The sequence below is a fragment of the Takifugu rubripes genome, chromosome 13, assembly GCF_901000725.2.
Source record: "Takifugu rubripes chromosome 13, fTakRub1.2, whole genome shotgun sequence".
Classification (NCBI taxonomy): domain Eukaryota; kingdom Metazoa; phylum Chordata; class Actinopteri; order Tetraodontiformes; family Tetraodontidae; genus Takifugu; species Takifugu rubripes.
Window position 1 is genome coordinate 20,623,490 of NC_042297.1, and position 20,218 is coordinate 20,643,707.

At 49.1% G+C, this 20,218-nt stretch overlaps 2 protein-coding genes across 4 annotated transcripts in view; one reads left to right on the forward strand and one right to left on the reverse strand.

Moving 5' to 3' along the window:
* Positions 1–20,088, forward strand: part of LOC105417300 (uncharacterized) — a 28,282-nt gene extending 8,194 nt beyond the window's left edge. The window contains exons 2-5 of one of the 3 annotated variants that reach the window (XM_029845968.1): positions 8,505–8,689; positions 9,382–9,472; positions 18,223–18,919; positions 18,988–20,088. In XM_029845968.1, coding sequence (XP_029701828.1) covers positions 18,235–18,919; positions 18,988–19,301 — 999 coding nt within the window. In that variant the 5' untranslated portion in view covers positions 8,505–8,689; positions 9,382–9,472; positions 18,223–18,234 and the 3' untranslated portion in view covers positions 19,302–20,088. Of the gene's footprint in view, positions 1–8,501; positions 8,690–9,381; positions 9,473–18,222; positions 18,920–18,987 lie in introns of all 3 variants that reach the window. The other 2 variants (XM_029845969.1, XM_029845970.1) reach the window with 2 other exon arrangements.
* mafa (MAF bZIP transcription factor a) overlaps positions 1–20,218 on the reverse strand; it is a 58,872-nt gene that overhangs the window by 25,710 nt on the left and 12,944 nt on the right. The window lies entirely within an intron of this gene.

Sequence of the window (20,218 nt, forward strand, 5' to 3'; positions counted from 1 at the left end):
GTTAATGGCCAGCCCATTCGCTTGGCTTCTGTGGGTCGGGGGCTGGAGGAGGTGTGTGCAGGCCTTCAGAAGTTTGACATCAGAAAGAGTGACTTTACAATCCTGCAAAATCTACGATGTGTTTAGGAACCCGATCCCCTTCCCTCGGTGCCCTTCAGAACCGCACTCATTTCATCACGTATTTTTTGCATTTTTTTTTTTAAGGAGAGGTTCTACATGCTAATGCCCGTCTGCAGCTCACGCCGTGTTGGGGGAAATCTGTTTGTTTGTCTGGCGCTCCTCGTGCCAGGTTGTCTAGAAATGTTGTAAAATGCTGACCAAGTCCTTTTGATCGTGTGTGTGTGTGTGTGTGTGTGTGTGTGTGTGGTAACTTTATACAGTTTCAGGATACCAGGTAGGACGTCTGGATCCTTACACTGGGCCCATACGGAGGGCAGCAGGAACTCTTTGAAGGAACCTATGAAATATTAAGGGGATATGGACACCACGCTTGGCCTGATGCAGACATGAGTGGGGCCACATGTAGGAACCTCAGATAAATCCTGGCTTCTGTCTTTTCATCCCGTCCTGTCTCCTTTTCTCCCGCTGCATCTCGGCCAGCGCCGTTTGAAGACGCCGTGCAGCTCGGAGACCTGACGCGCGCCTGCTGCCGGCGGCCTTCCCACAGCTGGAGGTCGGGTTCCTCTTCGGTCTCTCCCTCCCTTTACCTGTCTTTTGTGGTTGTTCCGGCAAATTAATGAGACTTATAGCGGAGATGTTTCCCGTTTTTAACTCGACGGAACCACAGATCAGTTAATGTGACTGTGTGATGGAGCTGCTGATGCTGGATGAGTCCAGAGGTGAGTCAGGTAAAGACTCACCTCATCCATCACTCTTATTTTCTGTGGTATTTTAAAGCTTTAGTTTGAAAATAAATTGTTTTTTACTGCGTATAAAACAATCAGAATTTTGTCCCTGTGGTAAAAATATTTTTTTGAAGCTCTTTATCACAAATGAGGGATCATTTAATGTATTTTATAAATTGCTGATTCATCAGAATGTAACTGGAAGAGTTGGTGGAGATGAGACTGTGCACGAGTGCTTAAACGGGCTGAGTTAGTCTTCTCAGTAAGGGGGGGGGGGGGGATGCTCAGAACACATCTATCAAAGCGGTGCCACTGAGCTCTGGCTGCTTTTAACCCTGCAGCGATCTCCCCCTCTGTCTCTATCCATCCGTCTCCCCACCGCCTCTTTTTTTGTGCAGCCCTGCTCAGAGTTACTGATACACAGTATGCCAAGCCAGATGGTCACACACACGGTCGAAGCATGTACCATTCGGTTTCAACACCCCTCTAACAAACCCTCCTCCCAGATCCAGATGGCACGCACCGCCTGGTTCTAGTGCCATAGGGGGACGACCATGGTATCAGTGTGCCTTACGTCCCCGGGGGGGGGGGGGGGGGTGTGTGTGTGTGTGTGTGTGTGTGTGTGTGTGTGTGAGAAGGGGCTTCTCTCCTCACTGAACTGCTGTGGTTCGAGATGCACTTCCGGTTCTGATCCGCCCCGCTCGGCCGCCGTGATTAAGTGAATGAGTTGAATCACATAAATAGAGTCGGTTTAAAAAAAACAACAACCTAGAATCACCAACACACGTCGCCAGGGGTGACAGATGTGGGACAGAAGACGAAGAAACAGAACTTTTCTCAGAAAAATTGAATTAAAAAAAACCCTTCACACTGAGTTAGGGTCCACTCAGGGTACCGGTAAAGGCGATCAGGTATTCACCAAGAGATTTCTTGCTCTCAGACGAACAAAATCCATAATTTTGTTCTTGCATGGTTGGTTAGGGAGTTCTTGCAGCTTCTCAAAAAAGGATTTAAGTAAAACTTTTTTCCAGTCCGGTGTCTGATTGGTTCAAAGGTGTGTTCAGGGTGTGTGGTTAACACAAGGCCGTCAGAATCTATGGAAATGTTGTCCAACACACGTGCTGGGGGGTGTAAAGACTGTCCATCCAAAACCTTTGCAACAAGTGAAAATGTTCAACTCTGGAGTTTCAGGCGTGAAACCTCCTCACAGAACAAAATCTGTTGCTTTTTGCACCATTTTCTCCCTTCTTGCAGAACCTGTAGCAGCCTTGGAGCTGAAGTGTTCCTAAACCCTCAACAGGAAACGACTGTGGCTCCTCATTTTCTTTGAAATGTAAATGTTATTTGCAGTGAACCGGCCCTCGCGTGGAGAATTCCTCCCCTCCCAGGGAGGAAGCCTCGGCTCATGCTTATCGTAGGGACTGGGCGCCTCGTGCATTTAACCTGTGGCTTTCTGATTTGCAGCGCATGTGTAAAATGTAAAGGGAGAACACAACAGACTAATTAAACAAAAGTTATTTTGGAGCAAGGCCTGTGGGTTAATTAGCTTAAAGTCGAAGTCACTCGGGTAGAAAATTGATATAAGATGGTATTTTTGTCCAACTGCCACACTCTGCAGTATTTCCTGCTCTTTGCTATTAAAAGGGAACCAAAGCGGAGCTGCGTTTGGAACGGTGTGGTTGTTAAACGCCGCTGCTCCGCCGCCGTGTGCGTCCTGCTGCACCAAGAAAACAGAGTTTGCCTCCGATCCAGGGAATATTTCCGCTGCTCAGCCTTCTAAATTAAAAAGCAGTTATGAATAATCCCCACTGGAGACTCTACTTAAATTAATGCCTCAATTAGATTGGGAACATTAAAAGTAGTAATGATTCCACTCCTCTGTATTGTAATTTAAGGCCTGCTTGCTCTTGCCTGGGAACGCAGCTCTTTGCTGTGGATGTATTAGAGTAGATTAATGAGGGGGGATATGGAGGTGACTAGCACTGCCAGCCAGGCCAGTCTGCACCTTCCCATCTCGCTTGCTTTTAATGGATTGGAAAGAAGAGGTTTAATATTCAAGCCATCTTTGTCAATAAGACTTTTTTTTTTTTTTTTTTTCAAAAAGTTTGATACGCAATTCCCGGCAACTACCTAAACTTCCCAGGCTGGATCAAAGACCCTCCCATTCAATTTGGAGGCGGGGAGTTGCACTGGGTCCAAGGACGCGGTTGAGCGGGTACCTGCAGCTGGTGCGGCGCCCTGAGTCACAGGGCTTTACCTGGGGTGGGGCGCTAACGATCTCTGCATGTAAGCCATCCGTTCCCCAATCGATCCGGACCGCCAACATGGGCGAGACGTTCACCTCTGTCTGCCAGGGTTAGGGTTAGGGTTGATGCTCCTGCATCAGGCGTTAGCATCCCTGACTTCAGATTCAGCGTACTGGTTAAAGTGGGGCCCAACTTTTGTGAAATTACCAGTGGACTGATGTCAGAGGGTTTATAATGAATTAATAGGTTAAATCTATGGTGACCTTATCTTTTGTGAAGCGGCGGGATAATTGGAAGTCCTGCACAACATGGGGGATTACCACATTTATCCTCCCATAATCCCCATAAACATTGAGAAGCGAGAAGCTACATGCTGATTAGCTTCATGCAGAAGCAATCAATCAGCAAATGATAAATTGGTCTCCGCCTCTGTGTCTGTGGGCAGGTAAACAGCTGTTTTCTCTCTGTCTCTGATAAGTTTATGTGGTGTTCCACTTTTACAGGCAGGTGAAAAGAATAACCCCCCTAAAAAAAAAACAAATCACCTGACTACAAATATTTGCTATAAAGCATTTCTCCTTATTTTGGGAGTGGAGTTTGTATTAAGTGAAAGTGGATTTTTTTTTTTCGTGATGCGAGTAAATAGTGGATTCCTTTCCCCGTCGTTGACAATCAAAAGTATAAAACTTTATCGGCCGCCCCAGGCCCGTTGGTGGGATGGCTGCTTTGGCAGACAGGAGGCCATTTTGCCATGCTGCACATTTGCCTATTCAGACGGGGAGCGGAGAGAAGCCCTCAAGCAGAACACATTCAGGCTGCATTTTGAGGACTTCATGTTTGCAAATGACTTGCAGGTACACACATAACCCCCCCACCCCCCCACCTACTTTTTGATAAAGAGACTTGTTGAAACCCAGACAAGCAGCCGGGCACCTCCAACCAGACACGGCACGGAGGAGACAGGTTGTGGGGGGGCTGGACGGTGGGGGGGGGGCTCTTCCTCGACCATGCAATGCCACGATAAGGAGACACTGGAGCTTGTTTACATGCAGCAATGGGAAAACAAATTGAAAATTCCTGCCAGGACACAGATGCATATCAAAACAGGATTATTTTAGAAATAATCGTCCGTGCCACAAACTGTCGCCAGCTAATCTCCACTTTGTTAGAATTCAAATTACTTTCCCATGTTTACATTGCCATTACCGCAAGGGCAGGGACTTGGAAATCTATGGGCACTATTTGCACAAGAGTAGCAATAATGCTAAATAATAATAACAAATACAGATAAAATAAACTTCCCATAAATATTCCAGACCTGAGAGAATGTCTCTGTCCTGTGGGTGTAATGGGAATACTGAATAGGAGAGGCTTTAGGAATAATGGGAACGAAAGGCCCAGGCAGATTGAAATGGTGATGGACTGGGGATTAGCAACTGGGCGACAGCTGCTCGCCTTCGCTTACGTCTACCTGGCCCGGCCACGGCAGGCGCGGCGAGCCCCAGCCAAGCTTTCCTGGACTTGGCTGAAAAGAAGAGAAGTGCATTAAGTTTGAACTCTGTCGGAGGCAGAGGCGTCTCTTGTCTCTGGATCAGATTGCCAGTATTTATCACTTCTAGCTGTGCTGGCACTGAGGGAAGACACACTATCCCTGATCCAGCGCTGTCAGTCAGCAGGCTGAGCCCTCTCACAGGGAGCAGAAGCCTGCTTCAGCACTGGAGGGAGCCGTGGAAAATCACATAGGGCTCGTCGCCCCACAGCCCACCGATCAATGGGGCTTGTCCTTAAGTGAGAACGGAAGCGCAAACCCGTACTAAGCAGTTCTCATCTATCAGAAACCCTGCCAAGCCGGTGCAATGGTCATTCCCATTTTCAAAACATGCACATTAAAACAAAAGTGCACATAGCCCTGCTACAACGTCTGAGTCTATCATCTCTTCATGCAAAGTCAGCGTGCGCCTGTAAAACTCTGCTGGGGTTTCATCCGTGTTTTGCCGCAGAGGTTGGTGGGATGGTTCCCAGGAGGAGAGGGGACGCATTGTGTGGTGGAAAACCACACGTGGCCACAGAGGAGACGGGAATACGGCCCCCTCTCAGTGGTCACGGCAGCAGATGCATTGACTTCTACCAGGCTGTTTCCCTTCTTGCTCTCCAAAAAGCCAGATGAGTTTGAAATTTGAATGTGCCCCTCGTGGTTCAGAGTTAACCCCAAAGGTTCACGCTTCACAATGTGGGCCAGTTCCTGCCACATGCGCAGCCTGAGAGGAGCCGCTGTGGTGGTGACGCGGCGCTGCCGTGACTTTGCTCTTGCCTTCCCAGCCCTTGCCTGAGGCAGCAAACGGCTTTGCTTACCGAGGATGGGGGGGGGGGGCACTGAGGTGGGCTGGATTCGATTTGACAGGGTAATGCTTTGAAAAGGGCCATGTTAGATGATTTATTCTCAAACATCTTCCCGTAATGGGCCAGTGCATGTTTCTATTAGGGCTGATGGAGATGCCTCTACGCTCACTTTCTTAGACAGTCGCTGCTCTGCAGTGCTGTCGCTCCTCCTTCTTTATTTTCCAATCTCAGACACTCTCCCTCGCGCCCCCACTCAGCAATGCACCAGTCCTCAACAACTAGTCCTCTTCCGCTTTTCCCTCAACAGATTTCTCCAACAGATAATTTTCCAGTTAATCCCACCTGGGCTGCAGGAGAAGCCGGACGGATATGAAACATCCCAGCATCCGACTCCACACTCAAAATTAGACTTACCGGCATCACCTACTAGCGGCTGCTGCAGCCGTGACTGCGCTGACACAGGACCGTGTTTTCGTTGTATTTCGTACTGTTTCCACCCTCAGAGTGGGAGGGTGGCGGTTTACAGTCTTCAGAACAGGAGGACAGTCAAAGTGAAAGCAAGGCTGAAAGGGGGAAGAGCAGGTTTGCACTTCAGATGTGTGTAGGTTGTGATAAAAGCAGAATCTGCATTTTTTTTTTTTTTTTTGATTCAGAATTTAGCACTCTTTTTTTCTAAATAAAGGTAAGCCTTGGTTTGATGTTTAGCCACAGGTTCAGAGCATGATTTCCTGTGAGGCTGTTCGCAGCAGTTTCATTTAAGCAGGGTCAAAGTTCACATGGGAACATGTCAGAGCAGCCGGTAAGACAGGCCTGGTACTGACTGGGCAAACCAAGCAGGAAGCAGCCTCTCACTGTGCGACTGTCAGAGATACGGGTCTAGGGAGACCCGCGATGGGTTCTGGTAAGATATGGATGCTTTCTCGCAGCCGCGGCAGGAAGGAACAGAAATAGATACCATTCTTTCCGCAATGCTGGGAAAGTGCGGCTTGTATCAAACTGTCACATTAAAGAGGAAAACAAACACAACTGTAAGACAAGAAATGAGCGATTGGAGGGTAAATTCTAGACTCTAGAAATCCAAATCACTCTCTATATAAAGGCTGGATATAAATAAGCTTATGTTAAGGATGCGACAGATCCGCTCCAGATTGAAATCAATATTGACCATCTGTTGTAATGTTGGAAACGGGAGAAACCCAACAGAATCTCTGGTCATACTTTGGTAATTAAAATAGTGATTATTTTGCTTCATCCCACTGAGGTTTGATTTTGTTTTGCAGCCACTTGGCACATTTTATTCCTGCTTCTTTTTTTTGGTCCCTTTAATTCTGCTTTTATTTACACACACACACACACACACACACACACACACACCCTTCGAGAGGCTGATTAGACCATTAATGGTAAAATAAACTGGAGGTTTTATTTTTCATTTGCACGGCACTTTGGACAGGTGGTTTGTTTCCTTACGTGCTTCCTGACAGCAGCGCTGCACATGGCGCTAAGACAGTTTGCAATGTGAGGCCGGTTCTGCTAATTCATTTCTGTATCAACGTATTGTTTATTGGCGCACAACTTCAGCCATGCACACACCTGTCCTTGCACAAAAAAACCATAAGAAGAAATAAAACTCTTTTCCAGAATTCTTGCACACTTCAACAGGACCTGCGCACACTGTTGGAACCATTGGCAGATTTTCTGGGTTACAATGTAAATTCAGCTGTTTTAATGTCATGGAAGTGTTTTGAAAAGCACCATTTATCACCTAAAGTTGCTCAGCAGAACCCAGAAATGTGCATTTTCAACTGTTTCTCAGGTTCTGGTGAGCAACACCATCAAACCTTTACAGCCTAATTCATTCTGTTTGAGACCCCAGCACGGATGGTGGCTTCGCATGTGAAGATCTGTGAGAACACGCACAGTCACCCGTGAAGACAACATTTGCACACACGTCTGAGCTCCCCTGTACCCACCGTAACCACAGGTTCTTTGAACCCCCCCCCCCCCCCGACTTTGTAACTGGGCTTAGAAGCAGGCAGATGAGCTGTGGTCGCGCACCAGCGTTCACACCGTCACACATGATGTCAGCAACAAATGCCAGTGCCTTTTAACTAGAGGGTAGACCTGATCATCATATATATGTAGATAGTGGAAGATATAGATAGGTGTGTGTGTGTGTGTGTGTATATATGTATCACATGTAAATATATACTAAATGGCCATGAAAACGCTACTGAGCAACACAGAAATGTGTATTTCTAGTCCTCAGAACAGCCGATTCTTTTGACTAAGGTCTGCAGAGAACTGTGAGAGTGTTGCGGTGCGTCGTTACTGGAAAACCAGCCTGGAATAGCTACAACGCCCATTCGATCGCTCTGACGACAGTGATCTACTGTGATGAAACGGCCGATGATTCACACTTTACTGTCAGAGGCTGTGAGGGGAACGCTCGCTCACAGGCCTCGCAAACAGCAAGAGGTCGCGTTGTCACTGACTCACGTCAGCGCTGTTGTTCAGCCGCGACAAACGGAACAGTTTTGGAGCCACTGACGGCTTTGCACGCTCACGCGTTTCGTCCTTTCTCTCTTTCAGCTGCTCATCTTGTTAGAGGCCTCGGCTTTAGGTGTGAAGATCCTAATCGCTCCCCGTTTGGGAGGGTGAAAACTCTGTTCTCCATCAGCAGGTCCTCAGTAACAACAGGGGCCCGTACAGGCCTGCACGTTCCCATTGTGTCCAAACACGTCTGTGTTCGCTGCCTGATCTCCTTCTCCTCCCCAACCTGCTCTCATTAGGTCCGTAGCACGAAGAGGCTGAGACAATGAGGATTACTCCATAAAACACTGCTAAACTTCCTGCCAAGTGGGCCACCTCCAGTCACAAAGAGAGCTATGAAAACAAGGGCAAACACACACACAGTAAAAAATAATTGGCTGTGGAAACAGCGGTCTGTCTAATGGTATTTGTTAGGGATAAAATGGACCTGGTGATGGGTCTCAAGAAGCGCCTGTACCTTGTGCCTGTCGTCATGTGATGCGTCCAAATGATTTGCTGTTTCTGTCTGATGTGTAAGCAGGACGTATACGCGGTGGCTCTGCTCCAGGAGCTCGCCCTGAAGGCCTGGGGGTAGCGGGTGTCTTCCAGGCCCAGCGGTATCTGTCTAAACACTGATACAGCTCTTTCAGTGCTTCCTCGTGTCATCCCAAGACCTGGCCGCTAAAACAAACGCTGACCCATCCATCTGTCAGCGGCGCGTCCCAGGTATGTGAAAAGCAGGAAATCGTCCTTTCTTCCAGTCATCCCGCGCCCGCTCGTGTGCAGTCCTGCTAATGTGGCGTCGCTCTTTTTCTGTTTTTATTTTGCGGCGTCGAAGCCGGTTTGTGTTACGCTCCGCTCTGTAACTGAGCTAACCTTTGTCGCCGCGGCTGCTGTGAGTGGGAAAGCAGAGCTCAGATAAGCCTGAACTCTGACCAAACACACATCCTCTCCTCTACCCTGTGTGCTTTTCTAACCTTAACCCGGGGAGCAGCACAAGAGCCTGCGCAACCTGAGTCTTTATGGTCTCGCTGGGCTCATAAAGCTGCCAGGCCCAGGATGCAGTGCTCTCTCAGTCCATCAAGCACGTCACTGCCCGCAAATCCCCCCACCTCTGTGCACTCTGCTCATGTCCAGCCAAGAGCTGCACATTAAGATAACAAACGCAGGTAGTCCCTCAATCCCAGTCCTCCCTGGAACACCAGAAAGTCATTTCATATTTGTCATCACTTGGATGAAGGTAAAAATTAGTGTTCATGTGAACCGGACGGAGCAGAAGCACCTTTTTCCAGTTGCTTAAGTGTGTCCTACTCGTCTGAAATTATTAATATTTTCACATTTCAAACACTGCTGCACGTACGGAAATATCTCGGAAAGGAGCGCGTCTGACACGGAAGCCCTTTCACACTCCTCCTCAGATTAAACGCCGAATGCTTGAAGGCCACGCGTATCGAGCCAAGAGTCCAGTTTGGGTTCCAGTGGACCGACTTGAGTTACAGCAGAAGAGGGGTCAGGCCTGTACTCGTTCATTACACACTCGCACATACACGCTGCGACACATCGCACACGCGCCTCACAGCCACAAACTAAGCACTTAGGTTTGGCCTTAATGAGTCTACCAGGCCGGCGCTTAAGCTGGAATGCTGTTGACTGACCAGCTGAGCTTCATACTGAGACAGAGCCGGGCTTGGGTTGCTCTTTAATTAGCAGGCCCACCAGCTCAACGCCGAGCCGGGGCCGGGAAACGCGGACTTCAACCTCATTTCAAGAGAGATTTCACACTTGTTTGTGGGGGAAAGACAGAAACTATAATGGAAGTCAAGCTATAAGAACCACAGCTGAGAGGAGGAATGAGAGTGGGACTCTGGAAAAGTCTGTATTCCGAGCCTGACTTTGGCAGCCCCTGTGATCAATATAAATAGCACTGAATGGGCTGTTATAAAATTGTCGAGAGTTGTAAATGATCCCTGAAGGCACAACTGGAACATAAAAAGACTGAGCTGGGATGCAGAGACAGACACTCAGCCCCCCCATAAAGTCTGCACATCTATTCCAGAATTCCGTATCCGCCAGCACGAACTTTCACGCTTGGACTCAGACATTCAGCTGATCTCTGATCATCTGCACGTCTACACGGATGTCAGCCAGAATATGTTTTTCTTGGTCAGCCCCCACCTGAGTGAACACGCAGCTCTAAGAATCAAATACACGCACGCAGACACACACTTCCTGCTCTAAGCTCACCCGAGGCGATACCTTACTATCAATAATGCAAATAAACATCTTTATTGCTTTGTTTAGCGGATGGTGTGATTTATGAGAAAACGCTCTCCTCGGCAGTATTTCGCCCGCCCAATTCTAGGGGACAGCGGGGGGGGGGGGGCAGTCTGGGACACCGTCCCCCTGTGGTCCCCAGATTCATTCGTAAAAGACGTTAAATCTGCCCTCACGTTTTACTGTCTGTGCACCTTTATTTAGGAATCCTTTCTGTTTTTATTTTTCCTCTCTCGTCTCTTTGTTTAAACCTCTTTTGTTTATCTCAGGAAGGAGATCCAGAGATCAGGACTAACTGTTCTAATACTCCAGCAAAGAGAAAGCGGAAAGCTACGGCGCCTGAGTGCAGGTTAAAACGCTGCGCTGGCTTTTTATCCACGCAGAGACTTTTTAATGCGTATGCGTCCCCAGTTCTTGCTCAGTGGCTGCACCTTGAGCAAATGTATTCCTACTAACTTTTGAGGTAAAACTAAAAAGGATTTTTTGGAAGAAAAAAAAGGTTTTTTTTCTGGTTGATAGCGGTGAAGCTAGTGGGTAATCACAGGGTGCTCTCTGCACCAGAGCGCTCCCGGTGACGGCCCCCAAACAGTCGCCGTAATTCAGGGGATATCACACAGACTGGCTAATGAGCATTAGCATTATAGCTAAGAGACGCACAGGTAAAAACACAGAGAAAGGAACCTCCTGAGGATATGTCTAACTTTTGAAATCCCTCTTTTCCCCTCCTCCTTTATTTTCCCCCTACGGACCATTAGCCAGTAGATCCCTCCTTCTCTGCGCTGCCTCCCTCCCTTTTCTTCTTTCTCTCAGCGAGGTGCAATTAGCACTCTCATTGAATATTGAAGGTATGAAGAAGAATGGGGCTTTTTAGCCATTTCTCTTCCGTTAGGACCATTGCTCCACTGAGGGATGGCTGAGGGCTTCATCTAAATCAGGATGCACAGCAACAGCACTTAGAGCCAAACAATCACTGATCATTTATTTAGTCAGTCTTATTTATTCATCCCCATTTGCCATCGCTCACAGCTGTTATTATTCCGTACAATTATTATCATGTGATATTGCTTCCTCGTAGCAGATGAATGGCCTTCTGAAATTAATGAGGATCCTTAAGTGTGGCTCTGCTGCGGTGATTCTATCACTGTAATTGTTCTCGAGCCAGAAAGCCTAAAACGTTGGTTTGGAGGATTTTTATTGCAGTCGTAGTCGTTTTATTCAATTTCCAGCCTGTATCACAGTGGGCTTATTTCCTGGAGTGTGTTTGTCACATCTCGGGATGATGCTGCTGCGCTTTGCTGCCGAGGCTTTAGGAGGGGTCACAGCAGCTGACCGGACCGAGGCGGGCTTTTTCAGGACGCCCCAAACATGCACGAAGAGCGTGCACCCAAACACGACACCTTCACGGCTACATGTGGGAGACATGACCGAAAGTGCCGTGAGTCGGCTCCTCTCTCGCGTACACGCCCACAAACACACCGCACTGGCGGATGCATGAAACACATCCGTGCTCGCGCCTCTACCTTCAACGCTCGCATGCAGACGGATCTTTTTCTCTCACATCCTCACACTCTTAACCAGCTCAAATAACACGCTATAGACGTGTTTACTGTCACACCAGGACTGGGCCAGACCTCCTAGGAAAAGGTTCTGAATCAGTTATTACTGGGTGGAATGAGTTGATTATTATCATCATAAGGGCTGATTGAATCCTCTTCTTCCGATCTGCTGCTGTTCTATTAATTATGGCTCTTTTTGCATCTTTGTAAGTGACCTCTTGCATTCTTGCACCACCCAAACACGCGTATGCACACATGCCCCGCTAACGGAAGGAAAGCGTTGCCATCTGGCTTCTCCTACCACTTCCTTTCATATATCTTTGCTCTGTGGTGACATTCATAATGCATTACATAAATGCACCTCACATACGCCGACATGCAGATACACAAATCAAATACACACGCAGTCGTTTCCAGGAAGTCAAATCTACCTCTGTACGACTGGCCACAGGCAGCGGGGTGCATTTATCACTCAGCTTGTTGTGATGTGACGTGTCGGCCTATTCTGAGAAGCGCTCGCTGCGGACGGCTTCATTCAACCGCTTTCACACAACTACAGCGAGGCAGAGGGAGCAGAGCGGAGAGGAGCCGGAGCAGAGAGCAGGCCCAGACCACAGGAGGAGACAGGCTCCAGCCTTCACTTACAGCTCCATCAATCTTTAATGCAGTGGGACAGAGTGGGGGGGGGGGGTCAGCAGGAGGAGGCCTCGGAGATGTTGGACATGTCTCGTCAGGCTTCATCTCAGCAGTTGGTCCTCCCTAACGCTGGTTCTGGTGAACACAAGATGGTGGAAACATACGTGCACCAACACCTCTAAGAACACAAAAAATCAAACAAACGTCCTACTTTTACCCCTTCTGGGAAGAACAGGAGGATGTAGGATGAGATTTGTCTGAGCTGAAGGTCCTGCCGTGATAAACACACAGCAGCAGCCTGTGGTTGACCACACATTTACTCTGTGATCAGAGCTGCAAACGGCCTGTTTTCCTCCAGCTCACCCCTGCTCAGCGGGGTGCACGTACTGCTCCTCTCAGCGTGCGCACACACACACACACACACAAGCTGTGATTATCTAGACAAGACTGCAGCGTCTCTGTCATTTGGGCCATCGGCTGTGTGGGGTGGGCGGAGCTAAACCGCCACGTCCTGTACTGACCTTCATCTGGAACAGACTGTGGATCGGACACACAAAAGGACACAACGCGACAATAACAGATGGGAGTTCGGCTTCTTTTTCTCGAAGCAGAAAAGCTGTGTAGCGTCACCGCTGCCTTCAAATCCTCGTCCAGACATCCAGCGACATCACGACCATCAGACCAGCTGGATCTGTGCCTGCCAGACCGGGAGGAGGAGGAGGGAAGAACGGGAGGGAACGCAGGAACTAAAGTGCTGACTCCGACACGTCTCTATTTGCCGCTAACGCAGGAACCAATTAGCTGGGTGCCGGCTTCCGTTGCCTTCTCTGTTAAAGGACCTCCTCTCTGAGAGCCCGGGGCTGCCGACATCTCCGGGGCTGTGTTCCACATCGACAGTACAGACCCACAGGAGGGTGTGTGTGTGTGTGTGTGTGGGGGGGGGGGGGGGGGTAGTTTGGATGTAGTTTGTGGCAGACACCAAAGACAACTGGACGCGTTAAACTGTGATCTTCAAAGCCAATGCTGCAGAACTCCACACGGTCACAGAACCTGCAACCCAGGTCGTCCCGCCTGTCTATGACAGCATGAATGAACAATCTGCCAGCACTGTTACGCTAATGCGCACACACACACACACACCTCCATAACCTACACACACCACCTGGCTGTCCTGCCCAAAGAGGGCACCGGGTGACGAGGTCCTTTTATGACAATTATCGATCCTCTGAGCGCTGTAAAAACTATCCCCAGACAGACAACAAAAATAACTGTAACCATATAACAGCTTCCTGCCGGGGGAACAGATCCCGCAGAGCGGCCACATGACTCCACTATTCCTGGAGCATAAAGTAGCCCAGCCTCACCGGTCCGGGGCTCTGACCAGGCGTTGGGCGAGGAGACGGGAAGGTTATTGAAAAGGGCCCGTTTAGGCTTCGTCCATTCTTCTGCCTGAAAAATGAGCATTTCATGTCTTTTGTGTTCACCGGGAAGCTTTCAGTGTGATTGTTTCCTCTTCCTCACCATATGGTGCCGCTCACTTTTAATTATGATAATATCAAAGTCTGTCTTGCATAGTCCATTTATGTAATAACATCTTCTGCACGCAGCGTCCGCGACACACACACACACACACACACACACACACACACACACACACACACACACACACACACCCCTCACCTTTCCATGCCCACATGCGCGCTCTCTGCACGTTTATCGGGTCCATCGTCTTTGAGAACTTGAACAACTTTGGAGAATTATCCTGACGTAACACAAGCGGAGAGGTGCTTTTGTCTTTGCGGGTGAGTTTGTACTGAGGGAACAATGGTGAAGATGAGCCAACATTTCCCTCTCAGATCAATTTGGCTGCGGGGAAATAAGGAATTACTGTCACGGCTGCTATAAATAACACCGTCTTTTATTCTGCCACTATTATTAATTGTGTAAAAAAAGAAGGTGTTCCTGGTGGGATTGAGTTGAAGAATAAAAGGTGCAGAGAAAAGTGCAGGCAGTTCTGCTTGTGAAGCACAGAACATGAAGAGGAACCTTTACGTTGGTGCTGCTGGGCCTCAGATCATCTGGACCTGAGACAGACAGGAACCCATTTATTTCATTATCGGACCATAGACCTAAAAGACACACAGTTCCACCTCCATAAAAATGTGACACACCTTTTAACGGCCGGCTGCTTTAGGTGTCGCGACCTTTGCCGTGAGGAAAAGGAGGAAACGAGCGTCCGTGCAGCGCTACAATACGCGGAAGCTGAAGTGTTCTGGATCCGATCTGGTGGCAGATTCCCAGCTGTAATCTGGCTGTCAGATTAGCAGCACGCCGGCCCGTCTCAGCCTGAAGGTTCACAGTCTGCATTAGCTCCTGGCCCACAGCCAGCCCAGTGACACAGATCTCTCATCATCGCCGTTTCTCAGCGTCCTCCCAGCCTCATTATCTGTTGTCTTTGCAGCACTTTAGCTCTGGTCTCCGTGGAGACCGTCAAATACGTCCACCCGTGTGCTGAAATCACTCAACCTCTGTTTCTGGTCCCTCAGAAGAGAAATCGTGATGCGTTTGCTCTGAGACGTACGCCACGCTGGGCCACAGAGCCCCCCCGGCCCCCCCGGAGGGGCGCTTTCAGAGGGAGGGGTGGGCTGTTTGATCTCAAGACTGATTGGCAGCTTTATTTCTGCGCTCTTATGTGGTACTCGTGAACCTGCACCTTTGATTTGTGGTCAATCTGGAGCCAAAAGCAGCAACCGCGCACACAAACAAACACACGTGCGTCAGACGTTCTTTACATGAAAACATCACCATCAAATAGAAAGGATGCCTTTGATAAACCTCAGGGGCAGCGAAACTCCTCAACGCTGTTGGGCTGCTGATAACAGCGTCCTCACGACGCCTTCCTCCATGCGACGACACGTGGAAACGTTTCACGGTGAAAGCGAGGTTCTGTTTACAATAAAAGATCAAATGATTCACCTGATCATCACGAGATGATCGATATTCTTCCAACCACGATTGTTATCACACTCTTCTCTCGATGCTCGGTTAATCTGATTCGTTTTGTTCTTTTAAATCTGCGCACGTGTAGAATCGCGGCCACATTAGCACAGCGAACGTTGGGTCTGCAGCGATGTTGAATAGAATGTGAAGTATGTTGGTGATAATGAACGTGACCTCTGTGTTTAACCCTGCCAACACACACCAGTAGAGAACACACAGCTGTGGGCAACACTCTCCCAGGGACCAATGGGGATTGGGTGCCTTGCTCAGGGGCACCCTAGCCCACCAGCCGTCCCAGGATGTGAACCACCAACCCTGAACCAGGTTAACCCTAGTTGACCAGGTGAACCAGGGTTTCTGCGTCCACTTTGGGCAACACGTGCTCCACTGATGTTGACATTTTTATCTTTATTTATTATGTTCTTTTCTGAAAAAACAACTTTCAAATGGTTCATTACCGGGGAAAATTGGCAGCGGGTAATAACGGCGCGGCAACAAAAAGGTCAGTGAAAGAGGAACCGGAGCCGCGGTTCTCTCCTCCTGGACGCCATCCCTGTGCATCTATATGTGAAATAGATTCCAGAGTCCTTCACGCCACTTGGTAGCGACAGCCCTAAATATAAGGGAGATAAGTGTGCACGGAGATTAGGCTGAGCAGAGACGCACCCCTTGAAGGAGGTGGCCTGTTTGAATCGGGGGGGGGGGGGTTTCTTTCTGCAGGCTGTGTTTTTCTGCAGCGTCTGCACTAAGAGTATTCATTTCTGGGGGGGCGGGGTTCCTTACATTGGGGTTTGTTGCAAAAACCCGAGAGGCAAGAAGAAGAGTGAGAAGATTCTGGGGTAGCTGGGGGCTTCTGGTAGCAGGTTATCTGTTTAAATAAAGCCCCGCAAAGCTGTGTGATGGAGGAGCAAAAACACACACGCAGAAAGCTGAAATTATCTCTGCAGACGCAGACGAAGCCGCGTGCACGTTCTTCCTGAGCTACTGAAACTCGCTGCTTCCTATCTGCAGATGCTGCTCAGACTTTCCTCTTCTGTTGTTCAAAAGCAGTTTTAAAAAAACTCAAGTTACCAAATATTAGTGTGAGAGAAGAAATAAGGTTTCTTCAGCAAAATGAAGCAGAATTAGCCTCTCGAAAAGGTGCGCAGCCGCTGACATGAGCGCACACGTGTGTGTGCAAGTGTGTGAAAGAGGGAGTGAGAAGCAGTGGAGGAGACGCTGACGGAGACACAATGAGCGCCGAAATGCTGCAGTTAAATGTGGCGATTTCAGATATGGCCGTTAGCCGCTCGGCCACGATGGTGGCTGCACACAGCTGTCGGGCCCAGATGGCTCGGCGCTGCTAACGCTCAGGCTTTTGCAGCGCACCGTTTATTTTCTAATAACAAAACTGTTAGCGCTCGCTAATAGCATAGCCGCTGTCTGACGAGCGCACGTTCCAGCTGACGCTCACGCCACTCGGCTGCCATTTGTGCGGCGAATGGCTCTACTGTTGGCCGTAACGCGGGGAGGCCGGCGGGCGACACACAGACGCAGGCTGTTACAGGTAGCCAAGCAGAACAAAATGACCCCATGGAACGAACAAGTGGGCCTCCACATGCAGGCAGAGGGCCCCACACACATCTGAACCGCTGAAGAGGGGCTGAACTCTGCCTTTATTTGAAGGCACTTCCCATAATGTCACAAAATCTGCACTAAATTCAGCCGCAACTCTGCTGTTAAATGTCCAGAACAGTGAAAACACCATTTCACTGGGAGAAAACGGACAACCTGCTACTTTTAAATATTCCATGGGTCCGAAACAGCAGGTGGATTATGTTCATTTAGCTGGAGGATGAGGGCGGAGGTGCCGACCGTTTATGATGGCAGCTCGGGTCCGATGCTAACGCTAACCCGAGCTGTGGGCGCGGTGAAACGACCTTTCGGACATCCTCGTGTCCTCTCACCTCCTGACAAATGCAGCTCTCTGTGTCCTTTAGGCCTCCCAGCATCCGAAATCCCAGCAGGTGCCAAACACGTTATTTAGTGGATGTTAAGGTAATTTTCAAAAATAAAATAGAAACAGTGATGAATGGGTTATTTGTGGGCAGAACACCCAGACACCCGGGGACAAACACAAAAGGTGCTATTCTGTTACAGCGCTGACTCAGCAGGCCGCGTCGCGCAGCTACACGTGGCGCGACGCGTTCTGTGCGGTGACCCTAAAAATACCGTTGTTTCCAATAATAGCCGCAGCTTTTTAGATCCGACCGTAGGCGCGCTCCTCCAGCCGAGCCGGCGGCGGATCGCACGGCCTTCTCTCGCCCAGCGACTTAATTTAATAAATATTCCAACAGCAGTCAATTTCCTGCTAAGTTTCAATACAGCGCTTCTGCACACGTGCGAGGCTGCAAAGTGCCACGATTAATTGGACTTCATTTCCGGGAGATAATTTCCAACTGTTAGGCAAGCTGTAAAGGCACATGGCCGCGCACATAATTACGCAGGAAGGCTGCAGAATTTATCTTCCCGGCCCAAAATGAGAGGATGTTGAGTGGGACTCTGCAACAGCCTTTGAAGAGGTATTTATGTCTGCATGCTAACAGCCTCTAAATGAGCTAACTGTCACGTCATAGAGGCGCAGCTTCATCGGCCTCTCCTGGTCCATTCTCCCTTATCTCCCAGCCCCACAGAATATTCAGCAAATTAATGAGTAACAAAGCCCCCGAATTAAATTACGCTGTACGTGATACTAAAAAATAAACCGGGGGGGGAGGGGGCAGAATGAAATCTAAACTCTGCTTTCTGCTGCAGGTCTCCAGCTCAATGGTGGAGTTGAAAGACCCTCAGCCCCCCCCCCCATCAGGGGGGCTGGAGTGCAGGAGAGAAGCTGGGTCGGGACTTTTGTTCAAGGTCTTTCCAGTCAAACTGGAGCAAAAACTGGAAGAAAAGAGGGATGAGCAAAAGTCTAATGTAGGAAATCAGCTGTGTGTGTGTGTGTGTTTGTGTACAAGCAGACGCATGTTTGTGCGTGCATGTGTGTGGAACAGAAGGTTCCGGGGCTGCTGTGTGCAGTACCGGCTGGCAGGGGGCTGTCAGAATGGCCCTATTTCCTGTGTCAGCTCTAAAATAGGTCCAAACACAGCGGAGAAGCACGACACACTCCGGCTATTTACAGCGCTAACGCAGTGTGTGCGCGGCGCCGTGCCAAGCGTACGAAACCTCTCTGTGCTGCACCGTTTCTGCTCTGAGTCCTCAGGAATGATGCGTTCCCAAAACACACACGCGACGAGAGCGGGAAAACAGAACCGGAACGGCCCACGAAGACGGGTTCAGCGAAACATTAAATGCTGCCCAGTCGGGTCGTGTGTGTTGGGGACGCCATTGGTGTGGCGTCCTGCTTCTGTCATTGCATCCACCTCCTGTTTACTGGATTGTTGCCCTCAGTGTGTCCATGGCAACCACAGTATCGGCCCAAACGCTCCACATTCCGAGGATGAGCAGGACAGAGGTGAGGACAGGTTATTCGGGATTCGCGACACATTTGTTACTTTGTATCGTTTCTTTTGTGTTTTTCAGCAAACGTGCACGTGCAGACGCGTGACCCCGCCTTCAGACTGACGGCGTGCACGGAGCGAGGCGTCACGGGGGCCAATCCAGGGCAGCAGACGTGCGCTCGGTCTCAACTTTTGCCCCCGTGCGTTCTTCTTTTTGATTTTTTTCTGCTTGCTGACGGCAGCAGTTTGGGGAGGATTCGACCAACCGTCCGCAGCATCCGCCGCCCTGGAGGCGAGCCGCCGCGCAGAACTTCGCAGTCATCAGAACCACGAGGCGGCTCGTCACGTTGTAACTGCCACCCAGCTTGTTTTGAGAAAAGCAGCAGAAAGTCGTGAGTCAGTTGTCACTTAGCTTCAATTAGCACGAAGAGTGTTGACGGTTTGACCGAGGAGTCCACCACTGACGGCGCATTGAGGAACTAAGAGCCGTCTTGGGGAAATAGCTTCATCTCAGGGGATGATGGGTTCATGTGTGTGTGTGAGCAGCAGTTGCACAACCTTTGCACTTCCAGAGCCCCCGAACCCCCCCGATGGGCCACAGACCCGAGGATTCTCACGACAGCGAGTCTGTTCAGGCCGTTAGACTGAGAGGAGAGTTCATGTCAAGCTGAACGTTTCTGATGCAGAGACCGTTAAAAACATTATTTTAGAAGCTTTTATGGATGATAGAGACAGGTTTAATTTCACCTATAGGGCACCTGTTAGCGGTGGCTTTGACTCCAAAAATCAAATTTTATGCTGTTTAAATAATAATCTAAAACAAATAAAACTCCTTGTATCACTGATCCACACGTGCGCTCCTCAGCAGGAGTCAAGCCCACATTTCCATTTCTGTATCATTATTCTAGCACGTTGGCTGAATGTTTCCTCCCTCTTCACGTCTGTCTTCACTGTTCTGACACCTCCCCACGACCAGGTTCTGATGGGACTCAGCCGTCCTGTAATTTACACAGTCGGGTTCTTGGTGCCGTCCCTCCACCGGAGCGCGTCAAAGTAAATAGTCACATACACCATCAACTTTGGATCTCAAAGCTAATTACGCTCCCCAGCTCGCCCACATCTCCTCTTCTTTGTTAACATTTCCATCATTAATTTGAGTAAAATGATTAAATATTTGAGATAATGGTTGTTTTTTCAAGTTTTCATGTTCGTGAAAACATCCCAAAAATTGTATCAAATCCAATAAAGCTGGATTGTTACACTTCTAATTCCTGTGTGTGTGTGTGTGTGTGTGTGTGTGTGCTCAGTTTGCG